General features: G+C 38.4%; 1 protein-coding gene across 3 annotated transcripts; it reads left to right on the forward strand.

Annotated features, from left to right (window-relative positions):
* The first annotated feature begins 13,924 nt into the window (after positions 1-13,924).
* Positions 13,925-21,304, forward strand: LOC131638398 (kinesin-like protein KIN-13B). 3 transcript variants are annotated; one of them, XM_058908957.1, is made up of 12 exons: positions 13,925-14,352; positions 14,454-14,558; positions 15,649-15,786; positions 15,916-16,017; positions 16,447-16,524; positions 16,608-16,689; positions 17,912-18,071; positions 18,149-18,451; positions 19,038-19,256; positions 19,652-20,129; positions 20,417-20,482; positions 20,565-21,304. In XM_058908957.1, the coding sequence occupies exons 1-12, from the start codon at positions 14,245-14,247 to the stop codon at positions 20,739-20,741; spliced, it is 2,016 nt and encodes a 671-aa protein (XP_058764940.1). In that variant the 5' UTR covers positions 13,925-14,244; the 3' UTR covers positions 20,742-21,304. The 3 variants fall into 3 exon arrangements, with proteins under 3 accessions (XP_058764940.1, XP_058764939.1, XP_058764941.1); XM_058908956.1 differs by having other exon boundaries at positions 13,927-14,352; positions 15,643-15,786; XM_058908958.1 differs by lacking the exons at positions 13,925-14,352; positions 14,454-14,558 and adding an exon at positions 14,578-15,529 and having other exon boundaries at positions 15,643-15,786.
* The last annotated feature ends 1,098 nt before the right edge of the window (positions 21,305-22,402 follow it).

The raw sequence follows: 22,402 nt of genomic DNA on the forward strand, positions 1-22,402 counted from the left end.
GAAGTGTACCTTCGGAGTACGGGCAGGCAAATTCCTCGGTTTCTACTTAACAGAACGAGGAATAGAAGCCAACCCTGATAAGTGCCGAGCATTCTCAGACCTCCCTACCCCCACCAATAAAAAATCCATCCAAGTACTAAACGGAATGCTCACAGCATTGTCCCGCTTCGTCGCGAAATCCGCCCAGCATGCACTTCCATTCTTTAAGCTTCTTCGGAAAGAAGCAGCTTTCGAGTGGTCCGAGGAATGCGAACAAGCATTATCCCACCTCAAACAAGTGCTCTCCAAACCCCCGGTGCTATCCCGACCAGACAGCAACGAGGTTCTCTATCTCTACTTGGCCGTCTCTGGCGAGGCAGCCAGCGCGGCCCTGATCCGAGAAACGGAAGACGGGCAGAAGCCAGTGTACTTCACTAGCAAAGCCTTACAAGGACCCGAGGTCCGCTATCAACAGATAGAAAAAATCGCGCTGGCCCTAATAACGGCCGCCAGAAGACTGAGGTACTACTTCCTTGCCCACACTATCGTCGTCCGGACAGACCAACCGATCAAACAGCTTCTCAGCCGACCAGACATGGCCGGAAGGATGCTGAAATGGTCCCTCGAACTGTCCGAGTTCGACATACAATACGAGGGCAGGAAAGCGCTAAAAGCCCAAGCACTCGCCGATTTCGTGGCCGAGATGACGACGATCTCCAACTCCCTAACACCCACCGTGAATAAGTGGACCATCTACGTAGACGGTGCCTCAAGCCACGCGGGCAGCGGAGCTGGGATCATCTTGGAGAACGACGAGGGACTCGTCATCGAAGTATCCTTAGTCCTCTCCTTCGCCACATCGAACAACCAGGCCGAGTACGAAGCCCTCCTAGCGGGCCTACGCCTTGCAGAGGACGTAGGCGCTCGGGAAGTCATGATTTATACCGATTCACAACTGGTCGCGTCGCAAGTTAGCGGCGATTACCAGGCCAAAAACGACACACTAGCCGAGTATCTGTCGCTCGTCAAAGAAAAGATGAAAGGGTTCGCGAAGGCAGACGTCGCACACATCCCTCGGGAACACAACTCGAGGGCCGACCTCTTATCCAAGCTCGCAAGCACGAGAAAGAAGGGAGGGAACAAGTCGGTGATACAGGAAGTCTTGTCCGATCCAAGCGTAGCCAAAAACGCGCCGGCCATACAAGTGTTTGCCATCGGAGACGACCATTGCTGGATGACTCCGGTATACAAATACCTCATGAACGACGAACTCCCCGATGATCCGAAGGAAGCTTCAGCTATTAAAAGGAGAGCCTGCTCGTACACAGTCATTGAAAATAAACTCTATCGGCGCGGCTTCTCCATTCCCCTTCTCAAATGCATCGACGACTCGCAGGCAATGGAAGTACTGCAGGAGATCCACGAAGGGATTAACGGCCAGCATCTCGGCGGCCGGTCGCTGGCAAGGAAAGCCCTCAGAGCCGGCTACTATTGGCCGACCATGCAGCAGGACGCCAAAGAGCACGTTCAAAAATGCGACAAATGTCAGCGGCATGCCGACATGCACCTAGCTCCCCCCACCGAGCTCAAATCCCTCTCCTCTCCTTGGCCTTTTTCCACCTGGGGAATGGACCTCCTCGGCCCTTTCCCGGTCGGCTCGTACCAGAATAAATATCTCGTGGTCGCCGTCGATTACTTCACGAAATGGATAGAAGCCGAGGCGCTTGCCAAGATCACATCTCAAAACGTGCTCCGTTTCTACAAACGAAACATACTTGCCCGGTTCGGGGTCCCTCAGGCCATAATCACCGACAATGGCACCCAGTTCACTGACAAAAAATTCCAAGAGTTTGTGGCCAAGCTTGGCACGAAGCAACACTTCACCTCAGTCGAGCACCCTCAGACGAACGGGCAGGCCGAGGCGGCCAACCGAGTCATCCTCCGAGGATTAAAGAGAAGACTCGGCGAAGCCAAAAAAGCCTGGGTCGAGGAACTACATAGTGTACTCTGGGCGTACAGGACGACGCCTCATTCGAGCACAGGCGAAACTCCTTTCCGACTAACTTACGGCACCGAAGCCGTAATTCCCGTAGAAATCCGAGAGCCTTCTCGGCGCACCGAATTCCCCCTCGAGGAAGAACTTAACGACGAGGCCATGAGGGAAGAACTCGATATGGTAGAAGAGATTCGAGCAGGGTCAGCCCTCCGAGAAGCTAAACTAAAACAGCAAATAGCTCTTCGCCATAACGCCAAAGTTATAAAGCGCGAATTTGAAATCGGCGCCCTAGTACTTCGCAGAAACATGAAAGACTCGCGCGAAGGCAAGCTAGCCCCAAACTGGGAAGGCCCGTACCGAGTTTATGACAAAACCGAGAACGGCGCCTACTACCTCGAGAATCTTCTCGGTGAAAAACTTGCTCGACCCTGGAATGCTGAAAAACTCAGACGTTATTACAGTTAAACATAAGCTAAAACGCCCGGCCCCCGACCAAACTCAGGTAACGGACGGGCACGGAGCCACGTCGTCGGTACGGACGTGAGTGTTCCACGACAGCAACGATCGGTTCCTCTCGTCGGATAGACGGACCGACCCCTCGGCGGATTCTACACCTAGACCCCCCGTGGAAGTACCTGCATGGCAGAACCCCAGCTCGCGATGGGATCGTTCACGCCGCGAACGCTTGGCCGCAACCGCGGTCTCGCGCTCGCTAAAAGCGCATACCTGCTCTGCGCACCCGGCCCGTACTCAACACGCCCGGGCAATCAATCTAGGTCGAGCATAGCCCACAAAACCAATAATATCACAAGTATACTGGTGACTCTCCGGCACGTCCGAGCATAAGTCATCGGTCACCTAGAACAACCGCAAAATACTTTAAGTTCAGAGGAAATACCTCGTCATACAAGCACGGCAGGAATGTTATCGAAAAGAACAAACATACAGTGATAACGCCGAAAGTAAAAATAAACAGATATAAGCAAGAAGAATTGTAAGACATTAAAATTGCCGACCAACTTGGCCGGCGATGTCAAAGGTTACAATCATTACCGGGCACGCAGGCCCCAAAAATTATCCGGGCATAGCCCAACAAAAAGAATGGCACGCAGGCCGAGAAAAACGGACACGCAGGCCCGGAACTACACTTTCTACTCTTCACTCCCCGGGGACTCGGGCACCAACACGCCATCTACGATCCTCGAAGAGAGCCCGACATTATCCTCCTTCAAACCAGGGTTCAGAAGCCTCAGCTGGTTAAGAGCACGCTCGAAACCGACGTCGGCCATGTCGGCCAGGCTTATCTTCAGGCTTTCTATCTTCTCCGCAAACTCAGCCCTGGACTTCAGAGCTGCCACATCCGGCGACTCGTCAGCCGAGGGAGCCCATTCGAGTCGAAGGTCAGCCAGCTTCTTCTTCTCAGCCGCGACCTCCGCATCTTTCTGCTTCAGGGCCGCATCGACCTTCTTCCTCAACTCCTTGCGCTCGACCTCCATGGTCTTCACCTTGTCCTCGGCCACCTTCTTAGCCGCCTCGGCCTCCTTCAGGGCCTCGGTCGAGCCCGAACCTCCACTAGCCAACACTTGGGCCATCTCCAAGACCCTCACCACGGCGGCACTGTCGCACGCCAACTGTTTCTGAAGAGACGGGGGATCCATATCACTGATCCGACGAGCTTCATCCGGTGAGGTAGCCAAGGGGAACTTCTCAAAATAGCCTCCATCCTTGTAGCAAGAAGGCAACACGAAGGCGCGCCCGGGACCCAGGTTCGACTGATCCGGACGTCCCCCCTCGGAAGCACGAGGTCTCTTGGGTAACCTCTCGTCGACATGAATCTTGTGAGGGGAGCCTGCCGAGCCTGAGTTCTCTCCAGCTCCGGTACCCTGGTTCCTCTTCTTCTGATTCTTCCTCGCATCCAATGCTTGTTTCAGGATATTATCCTCCTTCTCCGGCATAGCCTCTGCAAAGAAAAAATAAACGAGTTAGCAAAATACCGGACAGAGATCACAAAGCAAGGGGAATAGACACAACCTAACAACGCCCAGGTCTCCTCGGGAGTCCGACAAGCTAGCAAAGCCTTGGTATTAATAGGCCGCTGCTCCGTGATCGGCACCCCGTCCTCGTTCAGTATGGGATCTCCATTCCTCGTCACCCAACGAGACAGGGTAAAGCTATCTACATATTTGCAGAGGACCGAGTACGACTCCCGGTCTTGCTCATCCAAGTCATCGTCCTCCCAAGCGTAGTATTTCGGAGGAGACGCAAAATGACCCTTCCACCAGAAAAACGGAAACGTCGTGCAGAACTCCTTTACTTCTTGCCCATGTTCATCCCTTACTATCTCCCCCTCGGCATCCCGCTCGGCCACCATATCCGACACCGAAGAATAGGCCGTTGGACTTAGGGGGCGGACAACGAAGTATCGATCCTTAAAACCCTTCACGGAGTCAGTATACATTCCGAAGAGTTTACGCTCGGCGTTCCTGAACGAAACCCAGCTATACCGCCCGTTTGACGCCTGCCGTTGAACACGAAAACACCTTCCGAACAACGCAGACGTCGCACCTATACCCAAATAATCACAAACAATCTCGAATGCCCGCATAAAGGCAAAGGCATTCGGATGAATTTGGGACGGTGCCAGAGATAGAAACGCCATGACCGAAACCTGAAAATCAGAGAAGGGTAACCGGAAGCCGAGCTCCCTAAACACGTAATCGTACATCGCAAATCCGTCCCCGGCAAACCGAGAACATATGCGTTCCTCTGGAGACGGGCAACCTATTTGATAATTGGGCGGATCACCTTCCCCCAGGACCTCAATTTCTGTAAACGCCCCATCCAGAGACGCGGTATACCGAGAAACAACAGACAGAGCCTCCTCGGCTATCCAATCGGGCGCAACGGTATGTTCATAACTGAATAACGGCATAGGGGAAACCCCTCCCTCGGCATTCGAACCAGGGGATCCCGTGTGAACGCCTTCGGCCGAGGGAGTGCCCTCTTCCTCAATAATTTCGACGTCGGAACTAGTTGCCGTCGAGCTGTCGGAATCACTGGTCGTCGAGTCGGTGTCCGAGCCAGTTCTTGAGGAAGCGCTCGAATCTGATTCACCTGCACGCAGAAGGGAGAAGTGAATTCGATAGTCTATCAAATCCACCCTTCCACCGCAAGACAAGCGAAAGGGTAGAGCAGGAGCAGCGGAGCCCCCGGCCAAACCCCATCGAGGAACAACGCTCGTCAGCCGAGGACTCACAGATGACACGACAATCGGAAAGCTTATCTTAACGCCAACGTACTACGGCCTGCCAACCCACACCGACCCCGGGCATCGCTTGGATAACCCGGGGAGGATGACGATGGCGAAGACCTCGAAAGCGAAACACAAGTTCTATGAAAAATAGTAAAGCAACGACAGGCTAAACGAACTTACTTGCAGACATGATGTAGATGGCCGGGGAGAATCCTTCGCTAAGCAACGATCTTGATATGACGAACGAGCTGAGAAATTATGCCTCCCGAGGAACCCTTGATCGAAGCCGAGCAGATAAATAGAGAAAGGAAAATTCCCTTATGAGAGAATTCGCCCCCTTTTATAGGGAAAAAGGCTCGGAAGGCGAAGCGTCACCTCTCCTGACAGGCGCTGCCTCCTAGACCCTAGGCCATCAATGCCTATGCCACGTCAGCGCGTGGTTCCCACGCGCGACGTTTCGCCCACCACTGGACTCTCCTCCGAGCGCGTATATGTAACGAGGACCGATCCACCGAGCAACCACGAGAAATGAGGGTCCGAGCGTAGAAGCAAAGTCACAGTTTCTTAACCGGAAAACTCCGACTTGGGGGGCTCCTGTTCTGGACTGGGCCAAGGCTAGGCCCAACACCGCTTTCGGCCCAATAAGCCTCAGAGGCCCATGTATAGTTCATGGCCTTCCGACACGCCTTGCTCGGCACCAACACCGCGCTCGGCGTTCATTCTCCCCCGGACATCATCCTTGCCGAGGACCCTGCTCCGCGCAGGGCTCCTTCATATCCAATCCTCCGAATAACTCGGATCCCACGTGGCTCCTAAAAGACCGCGTCTTCCCTTGGACTTCGGAGCGGTTAACCAGGACAGAGGGCATACACGCACCTCCGATATTTCCGCTCAGGAAACCTGGCAGTCTCCTAGTTGGGCTTGGGAATCCAACCCAATAGCGAGATCATGGCCCAGCGCTGGGGGCTATATATACCCTCTTCAACTAGAGGGTCAGGTATTCAATTCTTACTCACTTTAGCTAGTACTTGCGCTCCTCTGCTCGTCAACTTACTTTGGCATTGGAGTACCTTGCAGGTACACCCCCCCCTCCTCCTCCTTCCTAGAAGATCCAGTCCGAGCAGCCTACGACGATTCTTCTGATCAGGTACGATCAATACATATTTTAAAATTGTGCATGTTTTCTATAGTATGTGAATTTTAGTTGATTATAAATTCTATTGCATACCTCAATCTATGGATGTCAAGATCTAGATTAAGATCGTGTGATCTCAAGATTTTGCGAGTTTTACTGATCTGTTAGCGGCGGCGCACAACTAAGATTGTCAGAGATGGCGGTATGGTTGAAGCGCGGTGCAAGAGTGTAACATCGTGGAAGCGAATATCTATTGTGACCCGCTTAGATCCATTTCAACCACTTCAATCTGTATTGATTTGGTTCGACCCAACTCAACCCAGAGGGAAGGTGACCTGTTTCTCTTTAAATATTGGCCTTTTCAGCATTTAAAATAAGTATATGTTCCTTTCTCCTAGGCCAAATTTTTGGGGGAGCTTTAGGATTTCAATAAGGAAAATATCAACTCATTCAATGATTGAATTATACCATTGATTCTATTTGATTTCTTCTATAAATGTTACGATTTCTTCTCATCAATCTTACGATTTCTTCTCATCTTTATTTTATTCTATTCTACGGTAACTACCATACTTTTTTTCAATGTCTTCAAGTCCAGTTCATGCATCCTCATCTGCATCACCAAAAGTTCCAAAAAAAGATTTTGGAAGCAGAACTAACATTGCTTGGAAGCATGGTGTCTCTATTGATGGCGAAACACAAAAAATAAATGCAGTTATTATTCAAAGGAAGTGATCGGAGGAGTGTACCAGCTGAAACATCATTTGGCTGGTACATAAATAAACATTGGAGCATGTAAGTATGTACATGATGATGTTAGAGTCCAAATGTGGGAGATTTTAAAATCTCTACAAAACAATTTACTAAAAAATAACATAGGATGCAGATGAAATAGTAACAGGAAAGAGGCCAGCGGAGAATGATGGTAATACCACTCTTGCAAAACTTTTCAAGAAGAATGGAGGGAGTACTCAATCCACCATTAACTCCATCTTCAAAAAGAATTTGAGAGAAGAAACATGTCTTGAAATTACTTCATTCTTCTACAACAATGTCATAGCTTTTAATGTTGTAAAAAGTGAAGAATTTTAAAAAATGTTGGAGTTGGTTTCAAGACATGGTATTGGATTCAAGCCACTTTCATATCATGAAATTAGAACAAAGTACTTGAAATATAAAATGAAGGAGACAAAGAAAGTCATTGAAGAGCACAAACTTATTTGGGAGAAGACAAGATGCAGTATTATGAGTGATGGGTGGACAAACAAATCAAGGAGAACAATTTTGAATTTCTTAGTGAACATCCCTAAAGGTGTTGTATTTTTAAAGTCTATTGATGCTTCACCCATTACAAAAACTTCTGAAGCAAATTTTAAGATGATTAATGATATTTTGGAAGATTTGGGAGAAAAGAATGTTGTGCAAATTGTCACAGACATTGCTGCCAACTACAAAGCAGCAAGCACAATGCTAATGGAAAAGCGAAAGAATCTCTACTAGACATCATGTGCGGCACATTGCACTGATCTCATGTTAGAGGATTTTGAGAAAAATATAACAATTCACAATGAAACAATTTCAAAAGGTAAGAAAATCACTCAATTCATTTATTCAAAGCCTTCCCTTTTTTATTTATTATAAATTCATACAAAAGGAAAGGATTTGGTGAGACCCACGGTTACTCGATTTGCGACATCTTATTTAACTTTGGGGTGTCGGGGTGTCTCGTAGAGAATAAAGGAGGACTGATAAAAATGTTCATATGTAATAAGTGGACAGTATCCAAGTTTGCAAAAACAAGTGAAAGAAAGCAAGTTGAAGAAGTGGTCAAGGATAAAGAATTTTGGAAAAACACATTTTTATTTGTTGTAATAGTGTTTATCCACTAATCAAAATACTTCGTTTAATGGATTTCGATGAAATTCCTGCAGTGAGATTAATTTATAAGGCAATGGACCAAGCTAAAAAAAATTCATGCTAACTTCAATGATGTTCAAAAAAGGTAATAATTAAATCTCTAATTTTGTTCAAGTCACTATTTTTTGTTCAATTTTTCTCACAGTTTTTTTATTATTATTTACAAGCCTCTATGGGATATAATTGTGAAAGGCTGGATAAGAAATTGCACATGCCTTTGCATACCGCCGGTTACTATCTCAACCCGAATTTGCATTATAACTCTAATTTTAAAGTTGACTATGAAGTGAAACAAGGGTTATAAGATTGTATGAAAAGGATGATTGGAGATGTAGAATAAATAAGTAAGATTGATGCTCAATTAGAAGATTTCAAGAGAAATGCAAAGTTTTTTGGTAGTCTATTAGCATTGGTAGCGCTTAAAATTAAGACTCCAGCACAGTGGTAGGAATCATATAGGGACGAGCATCTCGAGCTGCAAAAGTTTGCGATTCATGTCCTTAGCTTAACTTGTAACTCATCGGGATGTGAAAGATATTGGAGTGCCTTTGAAATGGTCCATACGAAGAGAAGAAACTACTTGAAGCAAAAAACAATGAACGATGTTGTGTTTGTAATGACAAATTCAAAGTTGGCAAAGAAGAAGAAAACAAGAAAGGTGATAGAATATAACAATGATGACATTGAATCGGATGATGAGTGGATTATCGTTGACAATGATCAAAGTTCACTAGATGATGATATTTTGGATTTCACAATTGAAAGTGGAGATTTGGAAGTTGACAATCAAAATTATGTAGAGAATGCAATTGGCAATCAAGATGATCTGGAGGTTCACAATCTTAGATGAAGATGATGGAGGAGGTGAAGATGATTTAGATGTTGAACTTTCTCAAGATACGTTGAATGATTTGTTAAATTGAAGTTTATGTTAAGTTTTAGTTTATGTTTATTATATTCAAAGGATGTTTTATGTTTATGTGTTGAATGTTTTATTGATTTTGGATATTTTATTTATCTTGGAAGTTAATGTTTATGTTAAATTTTGAAATTTTGGATGTAGTTTATGTTTATGTTAAATCTTGGAATCTTGGAAGATTGTGTTTATGTTAATGTTATTTTTTAGTTATTCGTATTATTTTGTTGATTTGGTGGGGATCTTACGATTCAATTTACGATCTTACAATTTACGCTCTTTTCATACCCCAGCGATCTTGAGTGAAATCCCGATTTTGACCACCGTGCTTCAATCGATAACAAACAAAAAGGAGGCAAATATATTACTTCTTCGTATTTCTTGAAAGCATTTTTATTTTTTCTAAAGGCATGGTGGTCAAAATCGGAATTACTTATATGTGGGCTATGTGGAAAGTTCAAAACGCACACTTTTTTTCAACTTAGAGTTATATACAGGTAATATTTTAGATTCTATCAAATTGCTTGAGTATTATACTTTATTTATATTTATAGTAGGTTTTGTATTGTTAACTTTAGTCTTGGGTTTTATTTTTTTTTATGTGAATTGAATTGTGAAGGCTCATGATAGTAATTATATGTATTTTTCTATTATAGTTTTGGTGCTTGTATAAACAATATTAAAAAAAAGTATAGCTGGACTTCAGCACTCTTGACTTCAAAAAGCAATAACTAATAAAAAATGTCAAGATCGAGTATTATTTGCTTTAGATCGGTTAAACTTAATTTGGATTTTATTAAAATAAAATAATATAAAAAACAAACCAATTAAACCAAACAACCTATTTTCTATTATCTCAATTTTCATCTAAAAAACCCAAACCAAATAATCTTGTTACATCACTAATATTTTAAGAATTCAACGATTAACTAGCTTAGTCAACAATAAAAATCACATTTTTGAACACATGCCTCACTCTCAAAGTAAACAAAAACCCACCAAGTGGAAATTAAACATGATTACAAAATTAGCACAACTAATTCACAAAAAGCAACTCATTTAGCTAATAAGAAAATGGAAGAGATAGTTTTCTTGATGAAGCATCTCATGTCGAACCATTCTCAATAGAACAACATTGTGAGGCAAAAGACCACTATAGTATAGTAATGTTGGGACTGAAGTGGAAGGCTCACCTATTAATGATGCTAGAAACCTCACCAATGATCTAAACATCAAAGTTGTAAGAGACTGCAACAACAACAACAACAACAAGAAAATCATTACCTATGTAGTATTAATGATTTGGATTCAATAAATAACAAAAGGAAAAGATATACACATACCATGATTAAGAAGGATTTTGAGATGGAATAAGAAATGGTATATTGAGTTCAATTTTTGGTAGTTTTTCTAAGTATAAGCAAGATAATGAAACTCATAGATATAGCTGATATTCAAACCAACCCGTCAATGTAAGTTCAAATTTATATAATATTTTTGAAGAAAATTATGTACATATATAAAGTTAGGTGGTTGGTCCAAAAAAAATGTTGTGTCATAAAGTTGGGTGAATATGGTTGGAATTAAGAGTAATTTATTTAGGTGATACTTAGGTTATTCCTGATAAAATATGGATGATTTATTCAATGTAACAAGACATTAATGAAGTTAAGGCACATAAAGATTAATTTCTTTTTCAAAGTAAACTTTATTAATTAAAATTTAAATAATTGTATATTTTCATTTTTATGATATTCAACAACTATTTTAAATTTACTATTTAAAATATTAAAAGCGATTAATAATACATATTCAACTAATACTAAATTCAAACTAAGAATTAATATCAAAAGCGGATTCTTTCGATAAGGTTTAAGAGCTCTAAAAGTTAACAAATATGGTGGAAATTGATATGATAAAAGTGTAACATAGAGATTTCGTTTGGAAAAAATTACGTATAAGAATAAAGATGAAATGAGTGTCGAAAAATAATAAATAGTTAGAGTCTAATTTAGAAAAACACATGCAAAATATATTTTTGTATGTGTTGAACAATCCAGCCGATGGAATAGATAAATTAAAAAAAAAAACACCTTGTGAAATACATGATTGATATTTTTCCTCGGTTGGACAATTCACCTGAGAAAATAAATACATTATAAATTATAAAAAAGAAGAAATGCACAATTTTTTTTAAAAAAAGAAGATAAATTTTAAAAAAATATAGAGAATAACATTTTATGAAATAGATAAATTATATTCGAGCTAACAAGACTTATACTTGTTTTTTATTGACTTGGAGAATGTGTATGATAGATTGCCTAGTGAGATTTTGTGGAAATTCTTAGAGAAGAAAAAGGTAGGATTGCATATATTCAAGCCATCCAAGATATGAATGAAGAAGTATTGACTAGTGTTCATACGCAAGGTGGAAAGACATACAATTTTCTCATTAAAATAGTTTTGCGTCAATGTTCAACCCAATACCCTTAAATTTTTACTTTAATATTGGATGCACTCACTGATCACATCAAAGAGCTAGCACGAATATGCATGCTTTGTGCAGAGAATATATTTCTACTTGGAGAGGGGAAGGAGGATTTAAGTGAGAGGTTAAAGGTGAGCTTTAGAAATATATGGTGTTCGCCTAACCAGAAGTAAGGCGAGGTATATAAAATGCAAGTTTAGCAAAAGAAGAATGATTTCTCACTTATAGGTGAAATTTATAGACCATATCACATTACAATTCACACAATTTAGATATTTTGGGTCTGTAATACAAAGCGATGGAGAAATAAAAGAGATGTAAACCCTCAAACTCAGGTTGGGTGGTTGAATTGGAGAAAGGCTTCAGGGGTTTTTTGTGACATCAAAGTACCGCTGAAGCTGATGAATTTTTTTATCAGACAACGATAAGACCTGCTATGTTGTATGAGACAAAATATTGAGCGATAAAGAATGAACACAAAAATAAAATAATTTTAATAATGATAAGGATGTTGCGTTGGATATGTGATAAGATTAAACATGATAAAATTAAAAATGACAATACTAGAAAAAGTGTTGGAGTATCACCTATAATAAAATAGATGATGGAAAAAAGCTCAAGTGATTTCCACATGAATTATAGAATTATAAATTTTTTGTTTTAATAACAAAAAATTTAGAAGAAAAAACATTCAAAACATTATATAATTATAAAATAGTTTAAATAAATAAATAAATTAATATATTAATTAGAATTTAATTGGGATGTAGTATAACTTTTTTAAATATATTGATCTGCCATTTCATACAAATAATTTAAAGATTATGGTCATCATCTATTTTCTCTGATTATTATTTTAAATTTAAATTCTCTTTATTTTATCTTTTAGAGTCAAATAAAAATAATTTTTTTGCACTATCTTTACATTTTTTATGTGACAATATCTCAATCTACCTCTTAATATTTTTAGGCACTTTGTAAAATTTCATTTATGTCTTTCGATTTCAAAAATACACATCATAAAGTATATATTTTTTTCTTAAATTTAGATTTTTCCAAAATTATATATACGAAATTAGTTTAAACTAAGTGCTTTTAAAGATATACTTTCAAAAATAGAATGTATTTTTGAAAACAGTGGTACATATAACCCCTAAGATTTTTCATGAGAAACTCAAATAGACTGAGGGTGTGTTTGGATTGGCGGTAGATAGAATTGATTTTGAGAGAATTGAGTTTGGTAGAATTGATTTTAATAGAATTGAGTTTACAAGAATTGATTTATGTTTCGATACAATGATATAGAAGTGATTGTTATCAATTAATGTTGTTTGGATAGTTTTAACAAAATTGATTTTGAATTGTATAATTACCAAAATGGTAATAAATTCTAGTACAAATCAAAAAGAAAAGAAGTAATTGATGAAAATTAAAGAGGGTAAAGTAGAAAAATTTAAAAAAATTGTAATAAATAATATATAATAAATGTAGAATTGATTCTACTAAACTCAAAAGCTAGGAATTATAGTTTCTACTAGAATTGTTTTTGGAGGATGAGGATTGATTTTGAAAAAGTATCCAAAAACAAGAAAATAAAACCAATTATCAAGTTGAGTGGACTAGAAGTGCTTTTATAATATATATTTACACCAAGTTTTGCATTATTTGAGTTTGAGTGGTGCCACCCTCGTGAAGACGTGAATCCGATTAACATTTCCAAAAGCCTTTTTGGTTTTGACTATTTTGACTATATACCTAACGTGATGACCTAGTGGCCTACAAATCAAATTATCTTCAATAAATTTTTTGCTTCATTCATGCAAATGCATATAGGCCAAAGAGAATTTCTTTTCCACCATTCCAGTAAAGAGTTCTTCAAAATTCTAATTTTCTTTTTTTGGAATTTAAAATTTAAAAACCATTTTCAAAATATTCAAACTTAAAATTAACAATTATTCTCAAATTTTACACCGTCATCCATTTAATAAAAATATATCATTTTACCATGACATATAAATAATTGACGAAATTCATAGTCGTGATTGATTGACAGTGTAAAACTCTTTTAAAATACGTGTGCATACTCCATTTTCTCATCGATTAATCCATTCAATCTTGACTCTACAGTACATGGAACCTGGTCCACTAGGCTACTATATGACCGATTCATTGTTCCGACGACGCGAGGTTGTTTCCACGCGCCTATACGCGAGCGGTCAATAAATATTCAAATTCTCAATTTGGGTTAACGTCCAAAAATCGTAAAGCCGCGGAATATTAGTTTTCTTCCATTTTTCAAAACTAACCGATTCCTCACACGCGCTTCGCCGCTCTCAAACCGCATTGTAACAACACGCGCTTCCGCTCCATTTCACTTTCCACGTAGTTTCGCTTTTCCTTTTGAAGTTTCAAACTCAAATTTTCTCTCACTCTCTCGTTTTCTTCCACTCTTTTTCGTTTCCGAGAAAATTCACGAACAAAAGAGAAAAAAGCGTAGAATCAGTGATTTTTTTGGTTCAAAATCGTTGTTGATGAGTGTGATTTGGTGATTTGGTAATCGATGCCGCGATCAAGTTCGGGAGTTCATCATCAGCGTCAAAGCTCTGATAACTTCATCCTTGATGCAAATTATCAGGGAAGATGGTTTCATCCTTCAGCTTTTGCACATGTGAGATTTTCTTCTTTCTTTCGTTTGATTTTTTATTTATGAAAATTCATAAGCTGAATAATCGGTGTTTATGTTTGTACGAATTGAACTGTTTTCTGCAGGAATTTGGAACGCGATCTTCGAGTTTGAGGAAGAGCGAGGATGATAACGTGTTCATGAGTGGCTTGCTTGATTTACATTCCATTGATACTGAGCTTTTACCTGAGGTTTGGTGTGTGTTTGGAATTTAGCTTTTTCTGTGTTTCGAATTGTCTTGTAATCAAAGAGGGGTTTTAGATAAAAACATACGAAAGTTAAGGTTAAAAGGCTAACTAATTATATTGTAATTCCATCAAGTTGGATTAATCTGAGGTGTCAGTTTGAATAATTACAATGTTAATAATCTTTATTTGTTGATGAATTAGTTGGGTGAATTGCAGATGATAATCGTAGTTTGCTAGGTTTTTGGTGGTTAACATGATGGTTACAGGAAAATGCCTGGGAGTTTTAATTTGATTCAATTCTCAATAGATTTGTGATGTTCACTATGAAAGTTTACAGTGTTGTCAAGTAGCGAGCGGTATTGGACTTTTTAATTTTTTTGTTATTGGCCTAGTGGCCAACACATAAGTAAACACTTGCGGGGAGGGATGGATGGATGTAGTAGTCCGGGTTCGAACTCGGGATTCCATATATGATGTCCTAAGAGGCAAACCACTAAACTGTAACAATGAAGACAACACCGATATTTATAGTAGAGTGCCGTCAAATAACAACTATAGCAGCACTATGGCACTGTAGCATAGCAAAATTTGAAAAATTCGCTATTGAAACAGTGACATTTAACTAGTTATACGTTTCAACAACAACAACAACCAAGCCGTATTCTATGAAGTGGGGTCAGCTACATGAATCAACTTCTGTCATAATGTTCTATCGAGGACCATGCTTCTATCCAAATTGTTATTTTTTTATTGCATCCAGGCGGCGATGTGATGGCCTTTCCTCTTTTGGTATTGAACTCGAGCCATACAGCGTGTTGCTTATGGGCAACTACCTTGCATTCACATTATTTCGCAGTTGATCCATGTCATAGAGATTCGACAAAATTTTACGTTGACTGTTGATTGCCTAACACTAGTCTCTCCTTTTATGCAACCTTGGGACCATGATGATTTTTTATGACTATTTGCACATGGTAATTTCTAGTTTGCAGTATTTACCATGATGATTTGTATGAACATACCAGTGGCTGGAGTTCTATGTGTGATGTTGTTTACAATGAATATTTGACTGAGTTTTACTGTTCAGGGACAGTGTTTTGATGACTCTGAGCCGATTTTCCCTGGAAACAAATTCGCACCAAGATCTCGGGGCTTGACTGAGAGCAATATTCTTAGAAGTTTCTCAGCTGATAAAGAGAGAGCAAACAATGTTGCTAAGATCAAAGTTGCAGTATGCTTCTTGCCATAAGTTTTATTTTCATGTCTCATTTTTAATTGATTAACCAGGGCCTTTACTTTAGTTCCTTTTGCATTTGCCTTTTTTTAGGTTAAGACTTAAGAGTGCTGCTTACTGTTGCAGGTTAGGAAGAGACCACTGAATAAGAAGGAAATAGCAAAGAAAGAGGAAGATATTATTACAATAAATTCAAATTCTCTCACAGTACACGAAAGAAAACTCAAGGTGAGTATGTGGTAGGTTGTCCCAAAACCTGGGATTTCATGATTTTAACTCTGGATTGAATGTGTTAACCATAAGTAATAACTAATAAACTACTTTGACATAAAAACTACTAAGTACTTTTCACCAGTTGACTCCGAAATTTACCAAACTACCAAACATAATACTCTCCTTTTGGTATTGATTGAAAAATTTCAAATTCTGACCACCATGAATGTAGGACCTGCTGAATTTGTGAAAACATTTTTCATTTTCATCTCGTGTTTTGACTAATAACTACAAAATAGTATAATTTTTTTTGTTTCCTATTTTGGAGGATTTGTGAAGAAAATAAAATTCATCATTTCCTGCACAATTCTTTGAAAGTAGGGGGAAAAAAGTGATCCATGTCTAATCAAATTGACCATTTTTCTAACTAATGCTGCTTTGCAGGTTGACTTGACAGAATACGTTGAGAAACACGGGTTCTTTTTTGATGCTGTGCTGGATGAAGATGTTTCAAATGATGAAGTGAGTATTTAACTAGTGGCAGTTCTTGTAACAACGATGACTGATAATTCAATTGTTTCACTAAAGTTGTTACTTTTTTTTAGGTGTATGCTGAGACTGTAGAGCCCATAGTTCCATTGATATTCCAACGAACAAAAGCAACTTGCTTTGCTTATGGCCAAACTGGTAAGTAAGTATTTTGTTTATTGGTAATTGAGAAATGTAAGATTTACTACCTATTCTATTCACAGTTTTCTTTGGATAAAAACAAGAAATGTTCATGGGATGTTTTAAAATAATTTTTCTTTACAAGTAATGTGGATGGTGTTTGAAGTTTTTGTGATTTCTAAGTTATTTATCCATGTTTCATATATAATAATTGAAATTTGAACATGTCAGTTTGTACCCTGGAGGTATAAACCTCAACATCATCGAAAAATGAGAATATACCTAAAACGTCCCTAATATACAATGCTTTTTTCTGAAGCATTTAGCGGAAGCTACCAGCCTTATAATGGCTTCTGAAGTGAGCCTGGAAACCACTAGCATATCGCTCCGCTACAAACATGCAATAGCGGTCATCAACTGCTCAATACTGCTATAGCTCACTATATTGACTATCGAGATTTACATTTGTAAATAAAATACCTTGATATGTAAAATCTGTTAAAATGATTTGAAACTCTACTGGACATTTGTTTTTTTTATAAAATACGGCAGGCTTGATAATCACTTCTGCCTCATTTTTTTTTCTCTTATTATTTAAAATACTCAAAAAGTTTGAAAAAGGCCCAAGTTACATGTGTGTTTATCTCATTGCCACATTATTAAATTTACTTGTGAATTTAAAATTAGCTTGTGGGTATCATGCAAATTTGCTCAGTCAACTAATTTTCATTGAGTGTTGGGTAAATTACCCACAGTTCTTCTTCTTCAAAGGCAACCTAGGCCTCACCCATGTTGGATGCTTTATATTTTGTTTATAAAACAAAGTATAACGCCATGTGTCATCATTTTGTTGTACGGGCAACTGTATGACCACAAGGGTGTTTCCAGGCTTCACGTTTGCAAAATCACGTCGTTATGTTTCTTACGTTGAAGACTTGAATCTCAAACAATTTCAACACACACACACACATATATGATGCAGTCCTCTTGGACTTTTATTTTGATAAAATTTCTTGTGAAAAAAATTTGCACTAACTTGGAAAATCTTGGATTATTCAATTCCAAAAGCATTTCCATTTTGATTCTCTCATTTTACATAATATCTGTGGTATTTGGTTTTCTTTTCTGATTTCAGTCCATATCCAAATGAAATTTGAAACTCCTCAAATATTTTTATCTATTTTTGTGGTGACTTGGAATAGTATTAGTGTTTTGTTGATATAAAATTACTGTATTTTAGGGAGTGGGAAGACGTATACAATGCAACCATTGCCTCTCAAAGCATCCCAAGATATTTTAAGATTAATGCACCACACGTACCGGAGCCAAGGTTTCCAATTATACTTTAGTTTTTTCGAAATATATGGGGGGAAACTGTTTGATCTCCTCAATGATAGAAAGTAAGTGATCATATTAATCTGTGTGCTTAGAAGTATTGCTTCTGGAGTATTTGTTTGATTGATTTATGGTTTTGCAGAAAACTTTGCATGAGGGAGGATGGTAAACAGCAGGTTTGCATTGTTGGCTTGCAGGAATACAGAGTATTTGAAGTTGAAACAATCAAGCAATTTATTGAGAAAGGAAATGCTTCAAGAAGTACTGGTACAACCGGTGCAAATGAGGAATCATCTCGTTCGCATGCTATACTTCAACTTGTTATCAAGAGATCAGCTGATGGGTCTGAATCAAAGCCCGCCCGAGTCATAGGCAAACTATCTTTCATAGATCTGGCTGGAAGTGAACGCGGTGCTGATACTACAGATAATGATAAGCAGACTAGGTGAGACTTAGGTCATGTTTTGATTAAACAACTTAATCAAGCGCTTATTACATAAGCATTTATCGTATAAGCTATTTCTATGATAAAAGATAAAATAAAGTCAAACTATTTTTCGTATGTTTGATTAAACAACTTAATCAAGCGCTTATTACGTTAACATTTATCGTATAAGCTATTTCTATTATAAAAAATAAAATAAAGTCAAACTATTTTCGTATCAATTTTATGCTGTTTTCTTAAGTTATCTTGGAGGGCTTGTGGAGATAAGCCGAAAACAACTTGTAGACCTGTCATAAACTGTTTCCATAAGATCTCTCAAGCAGGCACACAAGCACTTATTTTAGTAGATAAACTCAAATAAACCAATCCAAACATGCTCTTAGTCGATCATGTTACGAATTATTACATTATATCCGGTCTTTTCATTTAAGTAACTGTTAAACCTACCAAATAATGTATTTGTGTATCCCCATTCTAAAGTAGTCCTCTTAGATTGTCTATTTGGTTCAATTAGCTTGATTTGTAACAGTCAAATCCGCTAATTTGGTTTAATTAACTTTTGATTACTTTTGATTTTAAATTCCAGGATTGAAGGGGCTGAAATTAATAAAAGCTTACTTGCACTGAAAGAATGCATCAGAGCCCTAGACAGTGACCAAGGGCATATCCCCTTCAGAGGAAGTAAATTGACTGAAGTTCTACGAGACTCTTTTGTTGGTGATTCACGGACTGTAATGATATCTTGCATTTCTCCAAGCTCGGGTTCATGTGAGCATACTCTCAACACATTAAGATATGCTGACAGGTATGCAGAATGAAAATATTTTTGGTTAGAAAGTGTCATGATCCAATATAGGCTCAGAGAAGAATATAATAGTCCCAAGTAGCTTCTGAGTTCTTTTGATGCACGAGTCACACCTATTCTAGAAGGATCTAGATAGATCCATTAGGATCAGTCAGTGTTAGTTTGTTATAATATGCAAATTTCTGTTATGCCTAGCTTGCATAAGTAGAGAATTGGTGAATGTAATAATTAACAAGAACAACGAAAGTAATTTCTAGAATAGTCTATCCATAGCTTATTCGGTATTAGTGTATTTCATCTTCCCTGGATTGTTCCATCAAAAAGGGTACATTACAGAGAGAAATTGATCTATTGATCTGATGTAACAAAGTATCCAATTGATAATCATATTTCAGGGTAAAGAGCTTGTCAAAGGGGAACAGCTCCAGAAAGGATTCACTTTCTCTATCCAACCTTAGAGACTCAGCTGTATTGCCGATTTTACCTCATGATGATACCTACGAAGATGAAATAACATATGTTTCCGGTGAGAGGAATCAATTTGGATGGTCCAAACAGTCTCAAAGAGAACCCTCGCCTCCAAAGAAGATGGACCGTGTTGCAAGTGGTAGGAAAGAGGAAAATTTGGAACCATCTGTGTACTCTGACCGACAAAGAGTTATTCGAAATGACAGAGCTGAGAAAGAAAACGATTACCTAATACCAACATATGGACAAGACAGAACAAGAAAAGCGAGCAAGAGGATAGATAACAACCAGTTATCTACCGTAGAAGACAAAAGGAAGATAGACTCTCGTGCTAAACATGCAAATCTATCAAATGTTGAGAATACATATTCTGATCACGATGATGATTTTAATGCTCTGCTGAAGGTATGTTCTTATGTCACATTGATAAATGAGTACGGTTTATTACAAACAAGTAGTATACGAAAGAGAAGAATGTACATCAGTTTTTTTTTTTTTTTTTTAAAAAAAACAAAAAAAAAACTTTAATTTGGTATTTGACAGAAAACAAGAGAGGTAGTGGTTGTAATACGCAATCAAAACACATTCTCCGGTTTTGTCTAATTGGCATTCTAACCATTCTTAAAACTATAAATTTCCTTGATATCTCTGACATGAAATACTGAATGATTCCTGCTTTGCACGGAATTTAGGATGAGGAAGAACTTGTAACTGCTCACCGCAGACAAGTGGAGGAAACAGTAGATATTGTTAGGGAGGTATGTACAAATTTCTTACACCTTTTTTTATTGATTTTTCTAAGTTTGGTATTTTCTCTAATATTTAGATATTTTAATGCAGGAGATGAATTTGCTCTTTGAAGCTGATCAACCAGGAAATCAATTGGATACTTATATTTCCAAATTGAATACCATTTTGTCTCAAAAGGCAGCAGGAATATTTCAATTGCAGACTCAGTTGGCTCAATTCCAGAGACGTTTAAATGAGTACAACTTTTTCTCATCCTCAGGTGACTGATTGTGCTTCTGAGAAAACGGTATGATGTATTGTGGGTGTGAATTATCTGTGTTTTCAGATATTGCTGCTAAGATTTCATTGGCGTGGAGTGTTTCTCGCATGTACATTAAGAATTTTGACAAGATCACTGGTTTTTTGAGTCCAGAAATAGGGATCAACACATTCTCCGTGTCACTCTCTTAGGTCTTAAATATAAGTGAAAAGTTAAATATATTTGATTTAAATTTAGATTAAATATATTTGATTTTTTTAGTTATATCTAAAATCAGAGTGAGTACATTTTATCCCTCAGATGAGTCACAACTGTGACTTGAACTAAATTGAACTATTTACAAATTGTATGTCCACATGCTTGTTTGGCCTATACTATTTGTAACCTGTGAAATATACCTTACACAGTCAAATCACTTGGGTTGTTGCTTGTATTCTTGCAACCGAGAGTCTTCATTTGACATTTTTCTGTTGTATACCAGCTTCCTTGGTGCATTTTGATTATGGCTTGAATGTCTTGTCTACTTGTATTGTATCATCATTATGATTCCAATGTTCTTTTCTTTTTCCCCTGTTTATGGATGATTGCAAACTTAGACAGAGACTCAGATTCCTTGTAGTTATAGATGCAGATAGTTAAACAATCTTAGCATGTGTTTGGTCTGGCATCACGTTATGCATACGACATAAATACATGGCAAGACAGAAGTTTCAATTTGTCGTTTTGCTTTTTACGTCAAACAAACACACCCTTAGTCATTAGATTGATATTACTAGTTCATATTTCAACATCATGGTATTTATTTTTGAATACACCTCTTAATATAAGCTGTATGAGGGTCAAGATCAAGGACTGGCTTTGGTAAAACACATTGGATGACAAATTGGATAATGGTGAACATCAGATAAATTAAAATGTTGAAAATTTGAAGTGTGATAAAATTAGTCATTGATTTAATTCATAAGCATTAGATGACAAAAAAGGTAATTTAAATAGATATTTAAATTTTTTTAATCATGATATAAAATAAAAAATGAGAGAATGTATTTTAGTTAAAGTAACATCTCAAAAATATAAGCTTGTGAGAAAATTGTTGCTAAACAATTATTTTAAATTTTTTGAATTTCTACAAAGAGCTTAAAGGTAGTGCATTGTCGATGTAAAATATTTTAAACGGTCAGTGCATTACAACCTTTAAAAAGAAATACTTTACATGTGATTTAAAGAGAAAGTCAAACTTTTACAAAAATTAGCGGTTGTGATCTTATTGACAGTGTATCAGTGTATTTCCATTAAATCCATAAAAAAAGACAGTTGAAAGACTCCACTTAAATACAAAATACAAATAAACCCCAAGGGTTGATTTAGTGGTGGAGACTTGGGTCTTGAGAGTGTGCTCCTCTCAAGGTTCTGAGTTCGAATTCTGCTAGGTGCTAACAACTTTTGTGTTGGGCCAGTCCATATAGAGCTTTGCTATAGCTTAAAAGGTCATGAGTTCGAGGAGGAACAATCTGAATTTGATTCCTCCTTAGAAACCATACATCGAATTAACATTCATGATCCATCGGGAAACCCCCAAACCTAAGATCGATGTTGTTGCTCCTCCGCTCAACGACTCTAATTATCACAATTGGAATAAATTCATCCTCCCAACCATTTTGAACAATTC

The sequence above is a fragment of the Vicia villosa genome, unplaced genomic scaffold (assembly GCF_029867415.1).
Source record: "Vicia villosa cultivar HV-30 ecotype Madison, WI unplaced genomic scaffold, Vvil1.0 ctg.002304F_1_1, whole genome shotgun sequence".
Lineage (NCBI taxonomy): Eukaryota > Viridiplantae > Streptophyta > Magnoliopsida > Fabales > Fabaceae > Vicia > Vicia villosa.

What these genes read in the sequence shown, in the direction of transcription:
- LOC131638398 (XM_058908956.1), top strand. Translation starts at nt 14,245, where the DNA reads ATGCCGCGATCAAGTTCGGGAGTTCATCATCAGCGTCAAAGCTCTGAT. An exon ending in ATCCTTCAGCTTTTGCACAT is followed by an intron (nt 14,353 to 14,453) that starts GTGAGATTTTCT and finishes TGTTTTCTGCAG; the next exon opens with GAATTTGGAACGCGATCTTC. An exon ending in ACATTAAGATATGCTGACAG is followed by an intron (nt 19,257 to 19,651) that starts GTATGCAGAATG and finishes ATCATATTTCAG; the next exon opens with GGTAAAGAGCTTGTCAAAGG.